Here is a 27,043-nt window from a genome sequence, read left to right on the forward strand (position 1 = left end):
CCAATTTACTGAGATAAAAGAGTTCAGTGATATAATTATGCTACTTCCAGTATCAAGTTACTACTTCTTTCTGAAATTGCATGAAGACATATCTAGCTGTGTCAGGATACCACTGTGTATGATTTTGCCTCTGTTCTCATATAAGACAGCATGACAGATTTTCTGTATGATGTCAGTACAACATTTAAAAAAAAAAAGATATACACTTTTCTGGTGGAGGAGAATGAAGAAGGCAGTCCAATCAAATGGTCTTCATTATGAATTCCAAAAGCTGACTTCTTACTTTTCTACTAAAATCCATCTTTATCTTTTTGTTCTGACAGTAGACATGCAGTATGAAGTACACCACACATTGTGGACATTATTTCTTAATGTTGTTAAGAAACCCACAGATGTAGCTTAACAACTTTCACAATCATTCTCTGTCTTACGTCCTGCTACTACCTCAAAACACAGACACTAAAATCTAAAGCACTGAGTACAAGAACCTTAATATATGTCACTTTCTGAATACTTAAGCTGGAGAATGCATTAGGTTTTCAGATTTTTCATTTGAAAATTTATAAGACAGATCAGTTTTGTGAGTTTTATTTTTTATTCAGTTCACTTTGTTTTCACATCACATCACTAAACTCTTTGTTCCATACACAGAATTATGGAGTTGCTCAGGGTGGAAAAGACCTTACAGATCATCAAGTCCAACCATAACCTAATCATACTACCCTAACTCTAAATCACCCTCCACTAAATCACATCCCTGAGCACCACATCCAAACGGTTTTTAAACACATCCAGTGATGGTGGCTCCCTGGGGAGCTTAATGCAGTGCTGCAAAATTCCTATATCAGTAAACTGACAGCATGCCAGAACAAGAAGGCACTAACAAGGAGTAGAATTACTTGTCACACAAGAAAGTGACACAGGCAATGCAGCAGTAAGGCACAACATTTACGCAGCGTGACTTCTCTTGCTCCAGTTCCTTGAATTACTCCTGCATATTCTGCCAATTAGCAGAAAACTAAAATAATTCAACTTTAAATATAAGTAACAGAACAAACATAAAAAGTCCTATTTTGAATGGTGATAGATTAGTATACTAAAATAAGATATACAGATCATGTATCATGTTTAAATTCTCTAACATGTAAGTAAAGTTGAGATAGTTACCTTGCAATAATGGGTCTTCTGAGTTAGTTACAGAGGTAGACAATGGGCAGTCTCCTTGTGAGCAACATAGAGGTGCTTGAAACTTTTGGGAAGCTAGGAATTTGCAAATGATAAATCAGTCAGCTCTACGTGCAGACATACAAGTTTCTACACCATCTATTCATATCTCAAAAACAGTTCAATCTTAAGAGATGTGGGTGCTTCAACAACTAATTATAGACTGCTTAACAGTATCTCAAACTTATTTACTCACAAAAAATTTATTATGTTTTTCAAATGAATCAAATTTCTTCTAGAAAACTCAGCACCATATTTTTCTGAAATGAAAGAATACTACTGATGAAACATTATGGGTGCTTCTAAGTCAGTTGAGATGTTTTAACCAAAGAATCTGGTAACTTCCACAGCTAGTAGAGATGTCTCCATACAGCAGAAATGCTTTTCAAAACCCTTGGAAGTATTACCTTAAAAATGCAAGAAAAAACAAATACAAGCCATGCTAAAATAAATAAGATTTAATTTTTCATCAGTGTATAACTGCTTCTATAATTTCCTTTCAAAATTTTATTTGGAGGCATAAAATGACAGTTTGTTTGACAGATTTCTTGAAACTTCAAATGCTACAGATTTTTCCCTACGGTGAGACAACACAAGCACTGATAAATTATTTGAAAACTGGAGTCTAGATTTAAGTCACCAAGATCTGCATTTTCAAGTCAACTGGTTTTTATTCACTTAGGTCTTTTTTTGTTACTTAAATCCCATTCTTCAGCATGTGAACAGGTGCCTTAGCATTTTGGAACTCCTTTTCAAACTGTTGGTGTGGAAGTAATAACATTACAATCTTTGTTAACTATGGGATTTGCATTAGAATTTAATAGGAAATAAGATTTAGAATCTTGCTATAAAGTTCAACCAAGTTATAATAGCAAATTACAAACCTAAAAGTCTATTTTAGTCATTATTATTCCTTATTTGTATTACGATTAAGAAATTCCATTTTGTTAAAGTTGTCTTCCTTGTCATCTTATGTCACTTTCAATACAGAAATGCAAAACTTGAGAAGAAGGGAGTACTGTGCAGTGACCCTGCAGCTATGGTGGTCAGAGGCACAGAATATACACAAGAGATGAGTTTTAAGAACTTACAGATTCTAGGATCAGTTCAAATCCAAATGACTTAGAAAGAAAAAATATACTTAAATTTTAGGTTCAATCATCATATTTAAGAGGCATTCAGGTCAAATCATAAAACAAAGCATCAGGTACAAAATAGGCATAGTGACAGCTCTAATTCCAGACTGTAAAAGAAAGAAGCAGCACCCGTTCTGCATGCATCATTTAGATCAGTATCCCTTTGCATTTTAGTGGGATTCAAAGCTCTGAACAGTCAGCATTCATTTCACATGAGTTATGGGCTATTGTCTCGCAAAATGCTACCGACATAATGATTAATGCTAACTGATTTCAGTGGCTTTATCTTACACAATTCTATTCAGATATTTCCATTCTGAGTCTAGGTAATTAAATATTTCAAGAAAAGTACAGTAAGAGTAAATCCGAGAGACAGCAGAAAAAGCATGGCAAAAAGTGCAGCAATAAAAATGGTGTCCATTTGTGTATGCTCATGAATAAATAAAGTTTAACTTCTTACCTGTAGGAGACAGATTTTCTCTTTTCTCCTTCATCTCATTTATTCTTCTTTCCATTTCACTGCATTGATTTCTTATTTTAGAAACGGGGCTATACACAAGTGAACCATCATCTTCAAACAGTAAAACCGGTATATCAGTTTCTATGCAAAAAATATTGTACATTATTAATTACTTATAATAATTTCTAATAACAATTTGTACTACAACAGCTGCAGATTGAGTACTGCTTTGTTTAAAAAAAAAAAAAACAACTCCAACAAAACACAAATTTGCAAACAATTCTGTAAAATGTAAATCAACTTTATCCGTTACAGTGATGTGCACAAAAACATAAAAAGAAAGAAAGAAACAAATCCTCAAAAATTCATTAACTTTAAGGGCTTCCAAGAAATAACTAAGATATTTGAATACTAGTCCAAAGAAATTCTTACCTGCATTAATTCCTATCCTTTGTTGAGCTAATTCCTTAGCCATCTGGTCCAGTCTTCTCTGCAGTTTTCTATCATTTTCTGGAGTTTTCTCAACAAAGTCCTTTGGCTGCATACATTTGTGCTAGAAGACATGTAAAACTATCAAGTATATGGTTAAAACCTCTCCTAACTAGACTTCCTTTCTCCCTACCATTTTAACACAGTATTTATGATCAGTGTTTAACACTGGTTTATAATCACTTCTTTAACAGTTCTACATAATTGCAAAGTTAACATTTTCCAAAACAAATTGTAATATAAAATGACAAAGGATTAATAGATATTTTTAATCAGATTTTAATAAAAGGGAGATGAAGCTATCAACTTTTTTTTCTTTTTTTTCTTGTTTGTTTGTAGCAAAGTTACTGCTCAAAAGTTGTGCCTTTTCCTCCTCAAAACGAGGATTTTAGTACTTGTCACAACTCAATAAAACACAAGGTACACTGCAGTTAGCTGATCTGGATTAGCAGATCATTTTGTCGTTGTTTAAATCTTCACCTCTTTATACACCAATATAAACACTCAATTATTATCTTTCAAAACCTACTCAGAGTTTACAGGAAGCTCTGAAAATCAACTGTTCAAATGCTCAAGGTCAGGCTATTAGAGTTTTACTCACTTTTAGTGGTAAGCCCTCATTATTGTATACTGCAGGAAACAAAGATTCATCAACACGTACTCCAGTCTCTCGACATCTGTGTAATAAAATAGAGCTGTCATATTTAGTTTTTAAGAATGAGAACTTTTGCTGGAAAAAAAAAAACAACTACTTGAGTTCAGCATTCATTAAACCCTTTCCAAGAATTCTTAGCATAACTACTGCAATGCTAAAAACCCAAACCCCAACAACTTTCCAACTACAAATCAAATAAAGGACATGACAATTTGTTGTCCTTACAATGTTCTCTAAATTGCTGTATCGGTGCCCTAAAGCTTAAAGATAATACACTTATACTATTCCCTCACACATTCAAAAATCACTGAATGAAGTCAATCTGGACCAAGTCACTCACCAAGTGAGTGTAAGATTTAGCCTCTTATTTATTTTCTGGGGATTCTAGGTTTTCATTCTGCAGTAGCTAATGAGATACTTAATTGTTATTTGTCATCCTGATGGCAGTAAAGACTCAGCTACAAACTACAGTATGTCAGGAAAAATAAGAAAGGATAAAGCTCCTAGTAAACAAGATCACGAGTTTCATCTGATCCTGGCTTTCAATTCTTACCAATTAGTTTCATTTTCTGTCTTCTCTTTGTATATACAATGTTACAATCAGCCCCTTGCAGTGAAGTAAAGCTATCTCTATATTTTTTTTAATTAAAAAAAATAAAAATAAGCAAACTGATATTCCACCCCTAGATTTCTTTTTAAATAATTTTAAGTCTGAATTGAGATTAGCGGGACTCGTGCTATCTTGGAATATCATACATATCTATCATATACCTGCACATTATGCATGATGTTGAGACAAGAACTTGATTATCAGCATGTTAATGGAAGATATATTTTAGTCAGAACTGGTAAGGTTTCATTCTTGAACCATGCTTTCTGTAATAAAACTGGTTACGGAAAGGAGCCAAAACCTTTGCAGACTACTGGAATTCCTTTAGAAGACTGTGATTCTAGTGACACCTAGTGTCAAATCGCTTTAATGATCATGTTTGTAAATGCTAACACAGAGTTTAAGAGTTGTCTGGAGTACCAATTAAAAATGATAATCAGCCTGCTAAACTTCTGTGGCTATTATTAAAATCTAGTTTATGATTTTAAACCTGTTTGGTTTCATTTTTTAAAGAAATGTATTCTGGATTTATTAATTTTTTGAAATTTCAGGGGTCATCAAATTTTCTTCCAGATAATATTACTTCCTGTTAAACAATGGAACCACATCTATTCAGTTTATGCTCAAGCATGCTCATGGAGCAGAAGCTTTATCTCAGGCAGATCATTGGCAAGAGCACTCTTAAGTAAGAGGCAACATTCACACAGGCCCTGACACTAATAATTTGTGCTAGTTTTTTTTAAAAGAAAAGCAAATACTACAGTTTTTCAAGCCAAAGGGCATGTTCCTATGAAAGGCTTATGTACTACTCAGGGGAACATAACAGTGGAATACATGCAGAACGGTTCATAAGTAGTGGTTCAACAGCTGTCAAGTGGGAACATACTTGGCATAAAGCAGAATAATCAGGAAATGCTGGAGTAATTGTTGATGAGTTGCTTCCTTGTCTGGTGTTTTTAGGGCTCAAATATCAAAGAGTAGAGCCTGGATTAAATACCACATAGTATCAATATCACAATACCCAAGAGCATATAAGAAAACAGTCAAACTTTCCCATTTTGCTTTGCTACATATTCATAGTATAAGGATGGTCTGAGGCAACATTGTATTTGTTTGTTTGGTTTTTTTGATAAAACTGCTTAATTGCTTCAGGATTTTTTATAAATCCACATAAACCTTTGCAGTCTATATTGATTCTACAAGGAGTTACAGCCTAACTACATCTTGCTAAAAACCATCTACTATTTTCTCAGTATTTGTCTCCAGTCAAATTCATGTGAATTCCCCAGTTCTTCTACTGGAGAAGGAATAATATACATTCATTCCCTGTTCAGCATTTTTATATTAACCTCTGTTTTCATATGAAAGAGGGATCTCTGACTCGCCATTCTTGCCTCTTTTCCAGGATGAATAATTCTTGTTTCTTCAAATCACATCTTGTGAGAAAATAATCTTATACTTTCAGTCATTCTCGATGTCATTTTCTGCCATCATTCTGAACACATCCACGGCCTTCTCACTTCAGCTACCAGAAGCATCACACTCACCAGCTCTTTTTTTCATTGAAGTTTTCAATCATCTTGATGTCTACTAGGAAGGCAACACTTGTGGGCTGCAAGCAATCCAAGAGACTCCTGGAGTGCACTGAAGATAACTTCCTGGACCAGGTATAAGACAAACTGACCAGAGGGGAAGCATTACTGGAAATGGTGCTCACCAGTGCAAAGGACATCATTAAAGGGTTAAGACTGGAGGCATTCTGGGCTGTAGTGACATGCCCTGGTTGAGTCTGTGATCTTGAAAGTTACAGGCCTGGCAAAGAGCAGAGTCAGAACCCTGAACCTTAGAAAAGCGAACTTCCAGCTGTTTAAAGAATTATTGGATGGAATCCCCTGAAAAGCTCTCTTTATGGACAAAAACAGAGCTGGCAGCTCTTTAAGGACACCGTTCTGAGATCAAACAAGCTCACCATTTCCATGTTTCAGAAACCAGTCTAAGGAAGCAGGAAACCAGCATGGCTGAGCAAGGGCTTGCTGGTCAAGCTGAGGGATAAGAAGGAGATGCACAGGCAGCAAAAGCAGGGATGTATGGCAGGAGAAAGATTACAGAGAAGTTTATTCACTCATCATTATTATCATTGCCCCCACCTCAATAAAGCACATCTCTATATCTTCTACATCAGATGATTTCTCCAGTTACAAGAAGACATACACCAAAACCTTGCTCTGATGCTAGGAATACTTTTAAGAATGTCAGGAAGATACTAGCTTTTTGTTTCCTATTGAACAGCTTACATTTTCCTTCTAGACACTGTCACAACTTTTCATTTGGTACTGGCATCCTGACAGAGTTAGTTTCTTGAGGCATAAAAGCTTGATCTCAAAGCTGCAGAGCGCTGTGCTGTTTTATCTTATTCAGACTGCTATTTCTCTAAGCACATGATACTTACTTGATAAGAAAAGGCCCTTTTACTTCACTTATATTCTAATTTCCATCATCACAGCAATTTAAGAATCGGAGTGTTTGAATATAACATATGTGTATTCTTAAAAACCAGTAGTATGTTTTTAAACTTTATCAGAAATTTAAGTTAAGCTTCAGCAACTTCTTAAACACAGAGGAGATGCTACGGACTACAGACAAAATGGCAGTGATGTTCAAATTTTTGGCTGTTTTGTTTTTTTTAATATAACTTTTTCCTTATGGTAGTCAAGAATCTTCAAGCAGTGCCATGCTGAACCTAACAAATGTCTTAAGAGACAGACTACATAGAGATCTTTTTCTTTCTTGCTACCAGATATTCTGTTTAGAGACTGAGAAACAGTACAAATACTTCCTTCATTTTTGTCCCTGATGAAATGTACTTTTTCGTATGGAAATGGAATAACTCAATTCAGCATAAATATCTTGTCTTCATTGACAATGCATGCCATCTGAGAGCAAAGGAGTGGAACACTAAACAAATATACCATGCAGCTAATTCAACACACTCATTTTCAATAGATAATACACCATCTGTCTGTAGAAGTAACACATTTTACAATAGAAAAAATGTCATAAGAAAGTTATCATTTACTCATAGACTTAACAATGTTTCAGGTACATAAAAAACAGGTCGTTTTTGTGGAATTTTGTGGAATAGGTCACATTCATTATGCTCAATAGTACTCACTTCTCCACCCAGAGTACAGAAACAATCTTTACACCAGCGTTCTGTGCTTTTCTCCATGTAGTTGAATGTCCATCTTTGAAGACTACATGTGTCACACGCTTGTTGAAAGTTTTTGAAACCTGCAGAAGTAAACAGAGAGCTCATCTTTGAGTCTGAAAATCAGAAAATATTAATGAAACTAGATGGAGTGGTCTGTTTCTCTTGCCTGAAACACTAGCATAAGAACTTATTCTAAACAGTATGTCAAGGATAGCTTTGATCTTTTCTGTATTTTCAAAAAGCCCGAAGCAATCAAAGCCCAAGTCTGATTGTCAATGCAAAACAAGCTGGAGGGCTACAGTAGCCTTTTATTTTCATAATTTCTTTTCTCTGTGCTACCATTTCCATTTCCCTACTCTTTCTGTATCACTAATCTTACAGCATTATTGTTTAAGTAGCCAGAAACTGTTATGAAACCATCAGTACAGAAGTTAGTTGCCACTATCCAAAGAAATGCCAGTTGCATCTTTCATTTAGTAAAGAATTCACAAACTTAGAATACAGGTAACATCATCTTTTAAACTAATTCTCAATAATAGTAATCACTTCCAGTTTTGAGGGAAGGCTGTTGCTACCAAAAAACAACTGTGAGAGAACACTTTAAAAACAAGGGTGAGAAATACAGGAAACTCAGGTTAACATAGCTAACATCACAACTGACATTTTCACTGTGATGCAAAACTGATTAAATCTTCAGTTACAAACTTGTAATAGCAACTAAATGATAATGCTTTCAGTCCCAGATGTTCCATTTTTTACAAACAACATTTCTAAATATAAAACTGTTCAATCAGTTGTTGTGAATATACCAAAATCATCAAGTTAATAATTCACATTTTACAGCAACATCTCCTCAACAGTCAGACATAAGGAGTTGTGTAGCTCTCTGATGTTTAGCTCAATTGCCTCACTATATTTGGCTTTAATAAAACTATTCAGCTTCTCCAAACATTTCTGATAGCAAGTTGATTTACTGCTTTTCAAAAGACAACACCCATGAGATGTAAGTATCTAGGAAAAACAAGTCTTTTTCAGAAAAATGTATGACTCCCAGATACAAATGTATTGTCATTTCTAGCTACCAGGCTCATGCTTTAGCCCACAGGCTAAGGAGACTTGATGTTTGATAAGGCTTTGTCACCAAATTATGGAGCATCACTACCTTAGGCCTCCCTCTCACAATGAAGCCATCAGTCAAGGTACAGTTACATGCAGAAGTCCTCTCTTTCATCTCATCTCTGACCCTGGAGGTCATTCATTGATCACTTGGCCTCAATTTGGTACATCTGAACCAACCATCAGTGGGAAACACACAAAAATTCAAAATTTTCTTTCCTGACAGAATAAGCCAAGCCAGTACACTACCATATGCTCAGCCCAACAAAAGGTAAGGTAGTGTCCAGCCAGGAGCTAAATATTGAAGGGACAGGATCATTCCTTTTTGGTCCTGGTGAATAGTCTCAATAGTCTCACCTAGCTCCACAGTCTCCTATATACCTTTTATCTTAACAAGCTACTTTCAGATCAACAAAATACAACTGTGAAGCCTTATCACATTTTTCATGAGTAAAATGTAATGCCATCAGAACATAATTTAATAGACTTCACAGCACAGCCAAAAAAAAAAACAACAAGAAACAAACAAAAAAAAAACCCCAAAAATAACAACATCAAAAGAATTTATTAGTGAAATTATTTATTGTGAGTTGTATTTGCTTTTACAATAAAAAGAGTTGTTCTGCTGTTCTGTCATGCTACCTCAGCTAAATTCATATAAGAAGTGAGGCTTTGGGGACATTAGCAAAACTTCCTAAATTACATCTACATATGTAGATGACATGAGATACATGAAATACATCTACATATGCCCACTTATAAGGCACTGGGAGTTCACGTAAGTGTTATTTAGAGCATAGTGTGCGCTTTAAAAAAATCTCCACTAAACAGTAATAATGTGCAGGAAGGCAAGATGCCTGTTTGGCTGGTTTTTAGTTTAAATTTTGCATCTACAACCCAAATATATTTTATGTGGAAAAGTCACCAAGACATATGCAAAGACTCTTAGATGTATTTTTACAAGCACTTCCTACAAATGAACTACATTTCTTGGAGACTGAAAAGAAGAATGTCACAGTACATAGGTTAGAAAACACTGCAGTAACAACGGACCAGCAGCCTACAAGTTATAGAAAAGAAAGCAACATGTAAATGACTTAGGTTTTTGACCTTTAGATTTGGTTTGTCCCCAGTATGGAGCAAGACCAATACTTCATAGCATATTAACAGACACAGAAGTTTATGTATCCCTAAGAAGGCTTTATATGTATTTTTGTCTGCCACTAATAAGAATCTTAAAGCATAATCATATATTCTCAAGTTTATGATTATTTTTCCTTCCCACCCTTTAAAAACTCCTACTACAAAGTAATACACAAGCAGAACAAGCTAAGTTTGTAATTAAGATTTTTCCTATTCTATTAATTTCAAAATAGTTTCCTTACTTTTGCTCCCATATCAAGAAGTTGCTGCTCAAAGGCTTTCGAGTAATTTTCTGTTCTGCTAGATGACCAAACCTCTACAAATGCACATATACCTGGAATCAGAAGAGGAAAAACAATAACTAGTTTTACCACAGTGCACTTAAATATCTAAATTGTCCCTCAGAAAATAATTTACTTTAATACTCCCTTCATACACACTCAATAGCAAGAATAGCTTTGAACAATATATCAGGTATTACCAATAGAAATTTTTTTGAGTATTTCTGCCCATTAAATTACTTGCAATGAACTAGTAAGATTGGCACTCATTAAACAATTTCTCACTTTTTAGAACACATTACAAACTCAGTAGGCAAAGCAGTATCTTTCCATGGCTGGTTTTAATCATTGCTAATCTTCAAGTAAATAAAAAACATTAAGATAAGTTGTCATAACACAAGCTACAGAAGATGTAGAAATAAATATGGAATTACCCTTTCAGCAAATCTCAATAAAAATATGTAGAAATAACCATTTCCAACTGACTTAAAATTCCACCTTTACACATAAAATCACCTTGAAATTAAGTATCTATCACAAAGGCTAACAAATTTTCACGTCACCTGCTTTACAGAAGTTTAGATATATTGCACATGAGCAGCTTACTTCATCAATCAGATTAAGAATCTCTCTAAGGAATAAATTAGTCTTGGCTCAGTAAGTCTTAAAAAATTAAAACAAAACAAAAACAAACCACCACCACCACCAAAACCCCACAATCCCAGATGTACTGACACAGAAGGATAAGCAAATGAAACTTTCAATAATCCCTTTGTTAGTGTGACTTCAGATGACCTATAGTTGCATTGGCCATACTGTATAATCAAGATGCTATAATCGCAATATAGTTGTTTAATCAACAGATATCAAGATGTTGTAATCACAATATAATCGAGAGAATCAAGCAAGGTAGACAATGATCACAAAGAGAATAAGCGGAAGAGCTTACCCTTCGGCTGAGCTCACCAGAAGACACCAAGAGAGGGGATCTCCAGAAGAGATCCTTCCCCTCTGGTAGCCAGCTCTTAAATAGGTCTAGGAGGGGTGGAGCCTGGCTCCACCCCTTCCGGCAGCACAGGTGAATTGCCTTCACCTGTGCTCCTCTGGCTGGCTCATGGCTCGCCTCAGGTGATTAATCAGAGGTTCAGGCCATGACTCAGCAGTTCCCATACACCATACCAATTTCCCCTTTTGAATAGCAGATCAGGAAAATTCCAGAAAACTGGAAGAATGCCAGCTCACCAAAACCAACTTAAAGCAAACTGCAGGCCAGGTGACACTCAGAGCTCAGGAATAACATTTAAAGCTTTGATTTAAATTTAAAAGGTTCATCCTCAGCAAAAACTGTTTAACTGTCTCCTCTGATGGGGAGCGTGTATGAAGCAAAGGTTTAAATTCCTCCATGCAAAAAAAAAAAAAAAAAAAAAAAAAAAAAAAAAAAAGCACCCACTGGCATTCACTGATGCTTGCTGAACATTTATAGAGACCAAACAGTGGATGCGGGCACTATGAGTGGCACGTTTCAGTAGCGGTGACAGTGGGTCACCTCCAATTTGCAGCATGCAGATTCTTGTTCATCACTGTCAAAATGTATAGCTAATGTGGTAACTATGTTGCAGTACAATATTTTGATATTTTGTACTTAAGAACTTGCTCTTTTGAATAGCGTAATTGTATCTGTTGTAGCTGTAGGTGGCATTTCTTTAGGAGTTACATACATTACCTAATGAATTGGAAGTTCATACATGTCATCCATGTTCTTAAACGTAAAAGACAATTACATTCTAACTGCAGTACTTTCATAAAGATTAATATTTTTTTAATTGCTACAAATTAGAATCATAGAATCACTCAGGTTGGCAAAGACCTTAAAGATCATCGAGTCCAACCACAACCTAACATACTACCCTAACTCTAACAACCCTCTGCTAAATCATGTCCCTGAGCACCACATCCAAATGGTTTTTAAACACGTCCAGGGATGGTGACTCAACCACCTCCCTGGGGAGCCTATCCTAGTGCTTAAGTTTTAAATCCATAAAAGAAATAGGAAACCTAGGACACCTCCTTAGCCAAATCAGATGGAAATAAATGACTATCAGTGCTCTAACTTCAGATGCTGATGGGACCATAAGCCTAACCAATTCCCTCATTTCACCCAAGTTCATTTTAGCACTTGACCAGGACAGCTTTTTGCTGGCTGTTCTTTTGTGAAAAATATTGTGCCCACATCCAAAACAACCAAGGTTTTCTTCTCCTTCTTCTTCATCAAACGCTTTAAAACCTTCACAGCTGCAGTCCACACCTACCAGTGAATGCCATGCTGGGAACTCAGAAAGTTCTCTTCAAAGCAGCACGAACTGCCGTAGGACCAAAGGGATGCTTTACAGTAACTGCTCCATTTAGGAAACAACAAAGAAAACACTTTGTAGCTTTTGTATTGCAGATATAAGGGAAAGCCAGAAAGTCCAGAACTTTTTTGAGCTAGAAGGGCTTTGAAAGAGGTAGGTTAACAGGCCTGAAAGGTGGCATCTAGTGGGAAAGCGACAACCAACAGGGTCACCCAATGAGGGAGAAATTTCGCAAGACGCAAGGCTCGCCGAGCCGAGGCCCAAGGCGTCACGAGGACGGCGGCAGCAGCAGCAGGGCAGGAAGAGACGGCCGCCGGCACCGAGGGCCGCCGGCACCGAGAGCCGCCCGCCCGGGCACACGGACCCCGGAGCGGCCGCGAGGCAGCACGGCACTGCCCGCCCCGTCCCGTCCCTTTCCTTCCTGCGGCTGCGGGGCGAGCCACGCCAGAGAAGGCCACGCAGGAACGAGAAGACCGCCGCCATCCGGGCCCTCACCGCAGCCCCAGGGCCGGCAGCCCTAAAGGGAAGGCCGCGTGGAGGCGCCCGCTGCAGCCCCGGAGGCTGCCCCCGCGGAGCCCGGCCGCTACCTTTCAGCACAGACTCCATCAGCGGCTCCGGTACCCGCCACCGTTCAAACTTCCTCCGCGCGGCTCCGCGGCGCCTGCGCGGTGCTGCCGGGCTCTGCCGCGCCTGCGCGGTGTTTCCGGGTCACCGCCTACGGCTGGAGCGAGAGTTGTGGCGGGAGGGGTGATGGGAAAGTGGCTGCGGGCGGAAGCGTGTGAAGAGGTGTTACGAACAGAGGACGGTGACACACTGGAACAGGCTGCCCAAGGAGGTTGTGGACGCCTCATCCCTGGAGGCATTCGAGGCTAGACTGGATGTGCTCTGTGGCAATAGAGATGCAAAATAAAGGTGCTACACTAGTACTTCCTTCAGAACCGTTCCTAAACTATGGGTAGAATAAGAAAACATCTGTCTGTTTTTAATGGACTTTGAAAGCATGTAACGAAGCTGGGATGTTAGGAAATTAGTGAGCAGAGAAAATTCTGTCTCTAAATAGATTTTGGAGGGTAATATGCTGAAATGTACAATTAGAGTGGTATGCTCTTATTCCCTAGTTGGTGAAGACAGTGAAGGTTAGTGACTATAGGAATCTGGTGCAGCTCATTACCAGAACAGACATCAAAGAACACTGCATTTGGGTTACTCACCTTTTTGTGATGGAGACAAATACGTACAATACCAAAAGTATCCGATGAATGTATGGTGTTTTGTCTTAAATGGTTGAAATTTTGACCTCACAGTTGCTTCAGGCATTGTGAGAACTTCATTTTCTGTTAATGGCAAAAATTCACATTTTCATGAGCAGTTGGTAGTCCTTATGCAAATATTATCTTTCAATTCTTCCTTAGCATTCATTGTTCCATAGTATTTGCAGAAAGTAGGAATACATTTTTGCAGTTACTATTTTATCAGTTTGAATACATGAGGATGTTTTAGCTCTTGTGAGGCTATGAACTCCTGCAAATGGCAATGAAAGGCAGAGGAATAAACTTAATGTAAGTGCCCACTTAACAGACTTGCTAGACTTGTTGATGCACAATTTCATGGTGTACATAAACAGGGGTTGTAGCATAAGCTGGAGTGATTTCTGTACAGCCAGTACAACATGAAAATTACAGAATACTGCAAAGTGTAGAAAGGTCTGTTACACCTAAAAAGGGAAGACCAGTTAAAGTAGCATTTCACTTGACTTCCTAAATGAAGGAGTAGATCACGTTCCTAAGAGCTTATAGTCCTACGAAATTCTAAATATTTCCTAAACATCCAAATAGTCTTGAAAAAATAATTGGAAAAACAAAGCAACAATGGAGCAGTTATACTAAATTTAATGAAGAGGAGCAGTATTCTCAAGTACTTATTTGATAATTCTGAATATTCCCTCTCCTTGATTGATTACAATTGGAAGGGATCTTTAAGAAGGTTACTGTAAGGCTGTAACACAAGGACAAGACTCATTCCTCTGAAACACGGTTCATATGGTGGGCTACTTCTTAAGACTCACACTGAATCATATGCAAAATATCTAGACCAATTAAGACAGTTTGTACATATTAAGTATAGTCTAGATTTGTTTATTATCAGTAGGTGTACTTTGGTTGACTGGTTTGTTTTGTGGGCTGATTTTCAACTACGACAAACAACATTTTGATCCTTTTTTATTTTTGTCCATTCTTAAATTTCCAAGTGTCAACCATGAATCTCAGATAAACTGAAAAGGCTGGGGTGTGTAGCAGTACCCCATAGTAGCAAATCTTGGTGAGACAATCTATATATACAGCACCTGGGTGTTTTTAAACCAGAATGTACTTGAAAAGGTCTTCGCTGCAATGCTTCTTGGCTATTATAGGTGCAGAGATATGAATGAATGGTTAGAGGGGCTGCAAAATGTGCACCCTGCCTTCATGGACAAAGCTCTAGAAAGCAGTTACGCTTGTCCATTTAAACCATTATGATCTCTTCTGTCAGTATGGGCTTCTCAGTTTATCAGTAAAGCTAACTGTTCTTGTGAGTTCTTTTTGCTGTTTGAAGGTGGCTTTCTTAAATAGCATACAAAGCTGTAGTGTGTCAGTTGCTATGTACTGTTATGTTAGTACTGAACTTCTAGAACTTTACATAATCTATACTAGAATCTTATGTATGTTGTCTCATGGCCACTTGATTGTACTCCGATAGACTAATATTTCCAGCTAGTGAGCTCTGTCATTGCAGCTGCTTGTTTATTAGTTTGTAATTTCATTGCATTCCAATATGCGAGCTCATCCAATTGTTTCTATATTCCAGTCTGCATCTCTTTTAATAAAGCCTCTGTTTAAACCATCTGAAAATTTCATTAACACACACTTTAGTTCCAAGCTCATAATGAAAGTAACAATGTTAGTAGACTGAATCATAGCTGGATCTAAAACTTTAGTGGAATTAAGACTGGATCATTCAGGATCTCCTTTAGAATATTGTCTTTGGCTCTCCCTCTGGTATGAACTATTTTACCCCACACACTTTTCCAGCTTAACTTCTTGAACAACTCCATTTCTTTTTCATGTGAGGTAACAATGTACCACATATCAAACTCTACATAATACTACATATTTCAGCAGTGCAGATTCAATCTCTTTTACCTTTGTCCAGAAAAAAAATTCCTTAGCAAAACCAGATACTATGGTTGTGTGATCACAGGAATCCTAAGTTATGTCATTGACAATTTTTGTTTCTCTCTTCCATTGCGGGCCATTTATTGCCCCCCAAATACTTTCTCCTTTCTCTTGTCTTAGTTGAGATAAAAGTTTGGAAAATCATGGTTGACAAGTTTGCAGCAGAAAGATATCTTTGGGTACAGGAGTAGCCACCTCTGACTGGTTAGAACTGAATTTTGAGGGCGCACAGTGGAATTACAGGCCAGGAAACTAACCGGAATGGTGCTAATATAGCTCAAAATTGGGGCTATACAGGTGAAAGGATACTCTGACATTTTTCAAACTGAACTGTTATCTGACACTCATGCTGGCAATAGTTTGTGCAGAACAGTTGTAGATAAGATAGAGGAGTCATGCCTCAATAGTCTCAGAAGAATTCTAGTCTCATTGCTTCTCCACAAGCAGAGTGCTTCCTGAGATTGCCAACATTGGCTTTATGATTCTATTCCACAGAATAATGAGAGCTTTTCTGTTTTGTGTAGTAGTTCAGTCTAAACAGAAGGGGAATTTCTTGTCTCATATTTTTTCTGTTTATTTTAGTATATGTTTTGTGGAGTGCTAGTACGTAGCGGTAAAGCATTCAAACAAACAGACAAACAAAAATTTTAATAGCCAAAGTAACTTTGTGAACAATATTAGAAAAAGAATGTTGCATGAGCTTGTCAGATAGATGAGCATTTATCATTGGCAAAAACCTTTACTGGTAGTTCTTATTTATCTTTGACTGTATGTGGACAAAATTACGAGGGACATTTATTTCTTGTCCTAAAGGAAGGCTAATATTATGGATTATGTAGTCTCACAAAATTGTTAAATGTTCTCATCATCGAGATGGCTGTTCATTTTCTAATGCTGATGTTCATGATCGAGAAAATGACGTGTTTAGTGTGAGAACTTTTTCAAGGAAAGAGAAAACAGTTATTATTTTTTCTTTCAGCTGAGGCAGAGACACTAATTTTATTTTCTCTTTCTATCCTGTAATTTAAGAAATCGCCCCTTTTAGATCCATAACAAATCTGCTGACACAGCACTAGCTTTAGTTTGAGTCTGCAAAATGCTGATAATAGGATAGAGACATACCCTTGTAAATTTTAACTCACCCAGTGAGACAATGTCTTTGACATACTGTGATCCTAAAGGCCTATCACAGAAGAAAAACACAGCACCATGCTGAAAAATAACAGTCCATCATATAACTGAGAGCATGACTTGACAACATGCTAATAAGCAGATGTCTCTGTTGTTCATGCTGTTGTGGAAAGCTAATGTATCTGCCCTCCAGACAGCTTTTACTGCCTGTGGTTCAGGCTATGATAGCAGCTGTAAAGGGGTGGAAAAGCTAGTTTATCTGACCTCAGTATAAAATTCTCTGTTGAAGGTTTATGATATTCTCAAGAAATGAAGTACTGGACTACTGACCAAAGACCCCATGCTTTTCATCCAGTTTTTGTGGAGATGCAGATGTACACTATGGAAGATAGCATTAAGGAAGTGTATCCAAAATACTTAATGATTCTATTCTTATTTGGTAAATCAGTACCAAAGATACTATTTAAAAATACTGTCCTTTTGGGTATGTTCAGGCTCATCTTGGTGGTACATGTGAGAGCAATTTAAAAAATTTCCACCTCCTCTGTGAGCTCCACAGTTTATGTGAGTCTCAGGAAAAGTGATGGTAGGGTAAGATTGGAGTTCAGGTTGTGAATTGAGGCAGGAAAGAAGCTGACTCAGCTCCTGAAGAAGTACATAAAGAGTACAGTAGGAGGTGTACATTTCTTATATCTTCCTGACATGAATCATCGAAGCTCATTTGAAGGCATCTAAAGTGTTTTACTTCTCTAGTGTAGAGCTTCAGGCATGTCTTGTGGATGAAGTAGACATAGAAAGACATAGACAGCTACTGTTACTTCAGAAACAGACTAGGAACACTATTATATGTGTAAGTATAGTTTGCCCACATCCTGTCAGCAGATCTTGTTTCCCAAGTTAAATAAGGTTTAAGTTCAAGTTCAGAAAAGTGTGACTGGCATACTTAAAAGCATGGAATAGATTCCATATGATTAAATGGACCTGGAAATGGACTGGAAAACAGCCAAGCGAGAGAAGATACAGTTTGTGCCTACAGAATGATGAGTTGCCTGGAGAGTACAACTGAAAAGAGTGGCTCTCTCTTCCCAATAAAGAAGCAGTGGCATCAAAAGAAAGTAGTGGAAGGCAGATGCAGAACAAACAACAGAAAGTGCTATTTTTTTTTTCTTTTTTTTTTCCTGCGAAAGAGGAACTTAGAATGAAGATCTTGCAGACAGATGCTTTGAGTTCCGAAAGTGGACACAGAATTCAAATGGAAGCTGGAAGAAAAGCATATGGGGCCTACTAAATATATCACAAGTAGGATTAGTTTAGAAAATCCTGAAGCCATAAATAGGTTGAGAGTCTTCCTGAGAAAGGACACTGAATGGGTAAACTCTGACCCAGAATACATACTCCTATGTTTCTTAAGTTCAAATTTGTGAGAGTCTTAATGTTGTAGGAAAGGAATCCATTAAATCTTAGAATGACCCCAGCTGGGGAGGGTAAGACTGTCATTTGAGAGACCTGAATGGGCCAGTGGGACCCTTGTTAAATTCAACAGGAATATATCCAAAGTCCTAAACCTGGGCAGGAACAATCTCTGGCAATAATGCAATCTGGTTTGGGGTCTCACTGTACAAGAAAAACATGGGTAAACTGAAGCAGGTTCAGTGAAAAGCCATCAAGATGGCTGGAAAACTTGTCCTGTGAGGAAAAGCTGAGGGAGCTGTGCACCAGGTTGCCCTGGAGTGTTATGGAATAACAGTTCTCAGAGGTTTCCAGGAACCAAAGAAAAATGTTTTCCTGTCAGTGTTATTTCTGACTAGACAAACTCACAAATCCCTTCCAAGAAAACTTATTCTTTAAATCTATGAATTTTCAGCTAGATCACCTCCCTGAAAGAGATCATCACATGACTTCTCAGCAACAGTGCCCATGTGAGCTGAGGTACAGGGTGACATGATTGAGAAGGGACTGAAAGACATCAGACAAAGACCAGTTTAAGGCAGTGTGGAACTGCACCCCCATAACATTCCATGACATCTTTCACCTTATGCTGTAGACCAGGATGATGTTCTAAAGATGGAATAAAAACTATTTTCTACCCTTCACTCCTAACAACCTGGTCTTTTAGAGAAGAACTGAACAGAGACTGCTGTTTTCCAGAACATTATGAAGCACTTAGTTTTTAGTGTAGTATTTATGAACAGTATAAATAGAGTCAACTGGAGTTCCCATTACCTATTGCCTTTTTGTGCATTTAATAAAATGGTTAGTCTGGAAACATTTATTTTTTTTTTCTTTTTCGTTCTGCTTGTTCATTTCACCCTCCTATTCAAATACATCTGAACAGTGTTTAGAATAAGAGGTGCAAAATGTTTTTGCATGCCTCTAGCTATGTTTAGTTATTTTTACGTGTTATCAAAGTAAGTAGATGGAAGAAGCACAACAGAACTAAGTGTAACTCACAGTACAGTTACATATGCAAGCAGATTATGGGCCAGCAGCTACTGTTCCAGAACATATGACAAATATTAGATGAACTACCATTTACTGTCTTGATTGTTTCCATTGCTCATCACATGTCTTTAGTCATCAAAGGTCAAAGTAATCCTTATGTAATTCTAGTGAAGCCAGAAATGAATATAACCCATCTAATATTAAATGAAAGAAATTCAGAAATGGATTATAAGGAAGAAGGAAATGGTGGATGGGAGACTTGGGAGCGATAAAGATTAATTTATTTGCTTTTCAGCTTTTTGAAGTTGGATTCAAATTCCTCTCGCAGTTAAGGCACAGAGAGAATATATTTAGATCATCACAATACAACAAAACCTATCACAAAAATAAGCAAATTTGTCAGTCTATTCAGAACATATGAAGCAAGATAGAAGAGTGCTCACCCGTTAAGAGTGATCAGATGCAATGCTTGCAGAATGCTTACACAAATTTATTATGACAGTGTTTTTACTCTGTTGAGCTGTAGGTACATACATAATTTCTTAGGGATTTGCAATAGGAACAGTATTATTTATACAGTAATCCATGGATGTGAAAATTTAAAACAATATATATATCTACTGGAAAACTTTAGAAATCCATGGATTGGAAAGTATTGAAAGCCACTGATAGCCACTGATAGACTGCTGTTTGGCTTTTATAAGGTAACCAAGGGTCTACAGCAAAGAGTATTTTGGATGAAGTCCAAGACTGACATTTTTTTGACTATCTAGCAACTTCATTTCCTGTATTCTTTTACATAATGTGGTTCTGATATATTGTATAACACAAAGCTAAACACTGAGAAGATTATTTTGTTCTTGCTCTGTCATGTTAATTCATATATGTTACATTACCATATGTAAAGAAATGTCAGCTGGAATAGTTAGTTTTTCTTTCGTGCAGCCCAGCACAAAATGCTGAATTTCTGATTTCTGATTTTTGAATTTTGAATTTTTTGAATTTTTCTGAATTTTGTTTTGTTTTGTTTTGTTTTCATCCAGATAAGGTTTTCACCTTGGTTTTGGTAAGTTAAAAATTGAGGTCTGAAACGCAGATATTGAAGACATCTTGTCTCACATTAAAAGCTTAGGCATGAAGAGCAGATTCCAGACTTGTGATTGAACTTTTAAAAATAATTTTGGGCACCTATGTTTTGGTAATTGTATTGAACATTTTGCAGTTAAGATACAGGCCTTTAGAGAAGTCAGTATGGAAGTGCAGTGTTAATTTACAGCACAACAGCTTGTCTAGTGATTGCCAAAAAGTAAATGCTCTTACCTAGAAGCAAATGAATGATTGATTATCCTTTCTCACTGACTAGAGAGATAAAGTTGTTTACAAGAGGCAAAGTATGTACAAATGACAAATTCATTGTTTGTTCATGCTCTTTGTTATCTTCTTTTATCTTTCTAAGTTGCAGATGGTGTTAGAAAACATTGTCCATTTACTTCTGAAACAAGATATTTTGAGACATTGGGATTGAGCGACTAAAGCTGTTAATTGGTTTGGAAAAATCAGTGCTGAACATGACATTTTCAAGGAAGGCAGAATGTTGGAGCAGATAAATAGTTTATTCTCATTCTCATGTAGCACCTGCAGACAGCAGAAAAATTGTATGAGACAAAAAGCAACTGCATACATTGCTATACTTACTATACTTGCATAAAAAGTAGTATATAAAGCCTCAAATGGGGTTGTAAAAGGATTCATGCTCTAGAGAGATACTCAAAGGTGTAGAATTCATCTTCTTTGCCTTCCTGTTGGAACAAAAAGTTCTTATTGACAATGTATTGGGTTATATAAAGGATTTGAATGTCTCTTGAGGCTGAGGAAAAGATAAAGTGTTTTTACAGAGAGGAATTCTAGAAGCAGCAAAGCTCAGGAGAAACAATGGCATGAGTGAGATCTGTGTCTTTTTGGTGAATGTAACAATAAAGAAAGCCCCAGCAAGGGAAGGACTTTAGATCCAGCATGTCTTTTCAGAAGCACAGGGAAAATAATACTAGGATGATGTATTCTTTCCAGAAGTTCAAAAACTCTACTATTCATTATAGTTCTAAGAATGATAAATATCAGGGGCATTTTTGAACTTCATGACAACAGCAAGGGTAGCATTTGGTTCCTCTTGTTTCAAATGCAAAGACCTGAAATATTTGGGTGTATAATTTCAAGGAAGTACATCCATGGTAAAATATCTTTGAAGGTGAAAAAGGCTTAAGAAATTACATCTTCCATTCACCCATGTGAATTCCACTGTTGTTTGGAGCCATTGCTTACTGGCAGTAAGTTGTTAGACATTAATGATACACTGTTGTCTGTATTGAGGTTAAAGGTACTGTCTTCTCCAAGACTTATTTTTGAGTGTTATCTTAATGATCTGATCTAGAGAAAGGTGGAAGGGTCAGAAGGAGATCTTGCAAATGAGAAGAATCTTAACTGCGCTTCACTGACAAAGACAGCATATTACCATCTACAGTCTCATTTTTTGATAGCAGTGTTAAACAAGGCCTCTGGTCTTTGCATTATTTAGTGATGATCAGTGTTTTTCCAGATTGTAAGAAAAAAAAAAAGTAAAAAAATCAGGGCTTTATTCATATCTGGCCTCAGAGAGAAAAAGAAAAATCATGTCCTTATCCCAGACCTGTCTGTGATCATTACATCAGAAGCATTTCATCTGTACTATGAAGTCAGAGTATGACATATATCAAAGTGAAAGTTATGCTTGATTGTTGAAGATAAGAAACATACATAATCTGGAAGGAAAAAAGAAGCAATAATAAAGAAAAAAAAATTTGGTACTAAAACAAGCATATTGAGTTTTAGAAAATTAAGTTATATCCACCACATCACAAGGAAGAGGCACACCATAAGTTGGTCTTTACATGAATCAAAGCTGAACAATGCTTCTGGTTACAGAGAGAAAACCAGAAGAATCATCAGTCTGAAATGCTTCAGGGAAAGCACTTTCTTCATTTTTAAAAACTATTCTTATATAACTTTGCAGTCTTAACTGAGCTTCAGAAGTCTCCTAGAAACTAAGAAGGAAACACAGCTAGCAATTTTTGCAATAGTTTAGGAGTGTTGCAGTTCTACTCTGAAAGTGGGCTATCTGACCAACAGAGATAAAAACCTTATTTGCTAAATTCAGGGGTAACCAAAGTGATTCATAGATAATGACCGAAGATTTCACTGCTTCACTGCTAAATGTGAACAGGTACCAGCAAGGTGCTGCTGAGGGGAGTTAATGTAAACACTTCTACTTTTTAATGTGAGAAACATGTAATAATGTATTTTCAATATGTTATGAGATACATCTGCTTTATCAGTCTGATTTAATCATTCCCACTTCCTTAGGAATGTTACAAGAATTAATTAGCTAATGTTCATTCATTACTTTTTCTCTGGGTGCCCTTATGTCCTGTTATGCTTAGCAGGAATATTTTATATCAAGTTTCATTGTTTCAAGAGGCTGTAATTTACTGTGATAAAGTGGTGCAGCTCTTCTGTTTTGACCAGGAGGTCAGTCTGAATGTGAAGTAAACAGGATGGAGTAGTACATATTCTTTAAGGAGAGAGAGCTTTCCTCTCCCATGAACAGTTTTCACAATACAGAAAGAGGACGCAGAGAGAACAAGAGGGGTTCACAAAAATGGGACAGTAGCAGAGAAGAAATGTGGCTGAGGTCCAGGTAAGATTGTTAGTAAGGGACAAGACTTTGGCAGTGACTGTTCTCTGCCATGCTTGTTCAGAAACATTAGTAAAAAATCTTCACGGGGAAAAAAAAGATCTCACAATTATAGAGGGAATGATCAGCTGTGTAATATACTTACTAAATGGGCCAACTGCACTTACGAAGCAAAAGCACTAATTAGTGAATGTGTGACTTCTCTTTTAAGCACACAAGGAAAGAAGAAAGCCCTTTCCTCAGTAGCAGAAACGCAAAGTGTAAAATTTCATGTGTTGCCATTGCATGGCACCATCCATAATGTCCTTGCTGCTTTCTGCCTGTCAGCACCTTCACTTCTCTACATCACCTGAGAGACATGTCTCTCTCTGGTCACTGTAGTGGCTACGTAGTGTCTAAACCAAATCTTTATTTAAACAAATACTGTAACAGTAAGCTGAGCTAACTAAGAATTTTGAATACCACTGAAAAAATAATTAAAAATCAGTGTTACTTCCCAATAGATTAGGTCTGTCTGTCCTCCTTTGGCATAATGCTGAATGCACTTTCCTTATACACACTGTCATAACACCTCCTTAAACACTCTTTGACCTTGCTGTTGTCCTGCCTTTTCCTTCTTGAAAATAAACAAAAAAGCCCAGGAACTTCTTTTTGGACAAGGAACAGCAGCTGCAGCAACTTCAGTTCCTTTGCAGATTCCTACCCCTTAGTCCTCAGCCAGCAGCTCAATGAAGCACTGGAAGAAGAAGGTGTGGGAAAGATGTCAGCTCTATGGCATTCCTTTTCCAGGCTCAAGAATAAACAGCAGCTTGCAGCAGTCCATGTCATCTGAACAGAAAGTGAGGCACCTGTGGTATGTTTACCCATAGCTCAGGTAGAGAACTGAAGCCCTACACACAGCTTAACACTAGGCTTTTACTTGTTCCCTGATGGTTCTTCCGGACTGACAGCTCTCCTTCCCCAAAATAAATAAAATCCAGCTGCTACAGTGTAAACTTGCTGCCCCCAGTGGACTAATTTTTACTTTTTTTTCATGTATCTGTGGTGTTTCTGAATTCTTGAGACATCTACACTGTATTCTCTTAAATTAAATAGATTAAATTAGATTAAATAGACATATTTCCATGCTGGATTTCTCTTCTCTGTAGCTAAAGCACTGGCAGGGCTCGTACTCCTTGACTTTCCCCAGTCCTGTGACCTTTTTTTTAGCTTTATAATACAATGTGGTCAGAATGGATGGAAAACCGACAAGATCAGTGACAGTGAAGATAAACAACTAATTTGTGTAGTACAGACAAATGCATTGATAAAGCAATAGGAAAGCCTATCTGCATCTTGCTAAGATCTGTGGGCTTGCACAAGAGTATCCCGTTGCTTGGGATTTCAGAAAGATTCTTGGAGGACTTGTGTGGATGCAGAAAGCGCATAGAGATCTGGGACACCACGGGCTGAAAAACAACCCAGTGGAGTGTTGGCTGACATTATAGATTTTCCCAAGAAGCAAAGAGTCGGGAACATTTGGGGTTTTATTTAGATAGTCTGTGTTCCTACAGAGACTGTTTGTTGTGATGTATGACTTTGCTACGTGTGGTACAGCTGTTGTCCTGGAGACTTGCCAGTGACTTTGTTTTGATATTCTGACACACTGTTCTACTTCCAGTGGGGTTGCTGACTGATGTCCATATGGAATTATTTCCTCTCTTCATTTTTCTCCTCTTTTTAACTAATTCAGCCTTACCAGGCTTTGATTTAAGAAGTGCGGTGAGTGTTGGCACAGTGGTCTTAATAAAGTTCTGTAAAATGTATTGAGTGTATTTACTAAAGATGGAATTATCCGGTCTTTCGTATTTTTGTTTATTATTACTGAGTTTGTTTATTTGTATTTTTATTTGTCTGGCTGGTCAGTATAATTTCCAGGATGCAGATTATGAAAGTTCAGCAGAGTTCTAAGTTGCTGACAAAAAATGACATCCACGGTTTTAAATGAAATCTCTCTAATTTAGTGGTTCCTAGAGAAACAAACCTGAAGAAGAACATTCCTACTGATAGCATTGGTTCATGAAAATACATTTTGGTGATTTTAACTTCAAATGTTCTTTTCCAATGCTATAAAGCTTCAGCTCAATTTATATTAAACCATGACCTCATTAGGAGTCATGAAAATCTGCTCCTAGCAAGTCTTTCAAAGAATTGAATTTGTAGCATCTGTCTGTTTCCTGGGCTACCAACTTTTGTGAAATGAGATATGTAACTGGTTAAGGCAAGCTTCTAGCTTGAATGGCTTGGAGCATTGTGTCTCAAGCTTAATTCAACCAATAATACTTACAGGCTCTACTTTAATAAGAAAACATACGGTGATGGGCTTTGTGCTTTTCCTTGTTTTCCCATCGCAACTTCATCATTAAGTCCATAGGTTTATGAATATTTCTCCACATTGGTTTTCTTGCATTCTGTTGTCTCTGAGAAAAAGTCAATACATAGCTGATTTTATTCATTTCAGTCCAATGATCGAGCCTGTTTAATTTGAAACTTGGATTATTTTATTTTATTTTATTTTATTTTATTTTATTTTATTTTATTTTAGCAGCCAAGGGCAAAGAAATATGCCTGCAAAGAGATAGTTTTTATTCTGTGTGTTACAGCCTTTTTGAATTTCTTAAATTAATGTCCAGTGTATAATGTAGGTCTCCAGGTGCCTTCTGATATGCAGCCTTAGGAAGTCTTTCAGAATGAAGATAATTTTCATTTGGGAAACTGTAAAAATGATGCAATGACCTTCTTTGTTCTCCTGACAGATTCTTTTATAGGCAGAGCTATATAGTTCTGTCTTAGTTTCAGCTAGGATGGAATTGTTTTCTTCAGAGTGTATGGAATCATGCTATGCTTTGGTTCTAGAGGAAAAAACAATGTTGATTACACACCAGTGTTTATAGTTGCTGCTATGCAGGACTGTACAGAGCCAGGCCAGGAAACTGGGAGGGGATGGAATTAGGACAGCTGACTTAAACTGCCCAAAGGGATATAACATATGATATGGAATACCATTATGCAGAGGAGTTTTGAAGGGGGGTAGGAGTTCATTACTCTCTCTTCTGCTGCTCAGAAGGCTAGCTAGGCATTGGTAAAGGGATGGTGAGCAATTGCATGTGCATCACTTGTTATATACATTTATATGTATAAATTTGTCATAATTATTATCCCTTTCCTTTTCTTTATCTTAGTAAATAGTTTTATCTCAACCCATAAACTCTACTTTGTTGTTTGTTTTTTGTTTTTTCAATTCTCTCCCTCACCCCACTTGGCAGTTGAGGAATGAGTGAACGACTGTGTGGTGCTAAGCCATCTGCTGGGTTAAACTACAGCAGTCATTTTGGTGCCCAGTGTGGGGCTTGTAACAGGGATTGGAGTGACCACACGTGTCGTTATGAGGATCACGGCACCTGCAGGGCCCATCAGAAGGGCTAAAGTAATTGCAGGGTCTGTCAAAAAGGTCAGAGCAACTGCAGGACTCATCACAGGAGTTGGAGCAGCCACAGAGGCTGCTGTGAGGATTGGAGCAGCTGCAGGGCTTGTTCATTGCAGGAGCTGGAGTAACCACAGGGCTTGTCACAGAAGATGGAGCAAACTGTAGAATTCAGAGGTAAAATTATTATTTTTAATTTTGTATGGATAATCTGCAGTATTAGTTTGCAGTTGAGCTGATTACAGCAAAGATCCTGACTCCGCATTTCTCTGCAGTCTGCACCTATGCAGCATTCAATAAGAGAGTGCTGCTAACATCAACTCTAAAAATCCTGATTGTGTTGACCCACAACAAGAAAAATCTTCACAAGCCATAATGGAGATTTATCCCAC

The 27,043-nt window shown here is 37.2% G+C and overlaps 1 protein-coding gene across 1 annotated transcript in view; it reads right to left on the reverse strand.

Moving 5' to 3' along the window:
- The window catches only part of MCPH1 (microcephalin 1), a gene marked incomplete at its 3' end in the record, with an annotated part of 118,819 nt that extends 108,446 nt beyond the window's left edge, over positions 1 to 10,373 (reverse strand). The window contains exons 1-6 of the mRNA XM_079550864.1: positions 10,287 to 10,373; positions 7,747 to 7,865; positions 3,911 to 3,986; positions 3,253 to 3,373; positions 2,821 to 2,961; positions 1,168 to 1,260 (exon numbers count right to left, since the gene is read on the reverse strand). Coding sequence (XP_079406990.1) covers positions 1,168 to 1,260; positions 2,821 to 2,961; positions 3,253 to 3,373; positions 3,911 to 3,986; positions 7,747 to 7,865; positions 10,287 to 10,298 — 562 coding nt within the window. The 5' untranslated portion in view covers positions 10,299 to 10,373. The remainder of the gene's footprint in view (positions 1 to 1,167; positions 1,261 to 2,820; positions 2,962 to 3,252; positions 3,374 to 3,910; positions 3,987 to 7,746; positions 7,866 to 10,286) is intronic.
- Between the last annotated feature and the right edge of the window lie 16,670 nt (positions 10,374 to 27,043).

This window comes from Tetrao urogallus, assembly GCF_951394365.1.
Source record: "Tetrao urogallus genome assembly, chromosome: 2".
NCBI classification, from domain to species: Eukaryota; Metazoa; Chordata; class Aves; order Galliformes; family Phasianidae; genus Tetrao; species Tetrao urogallus.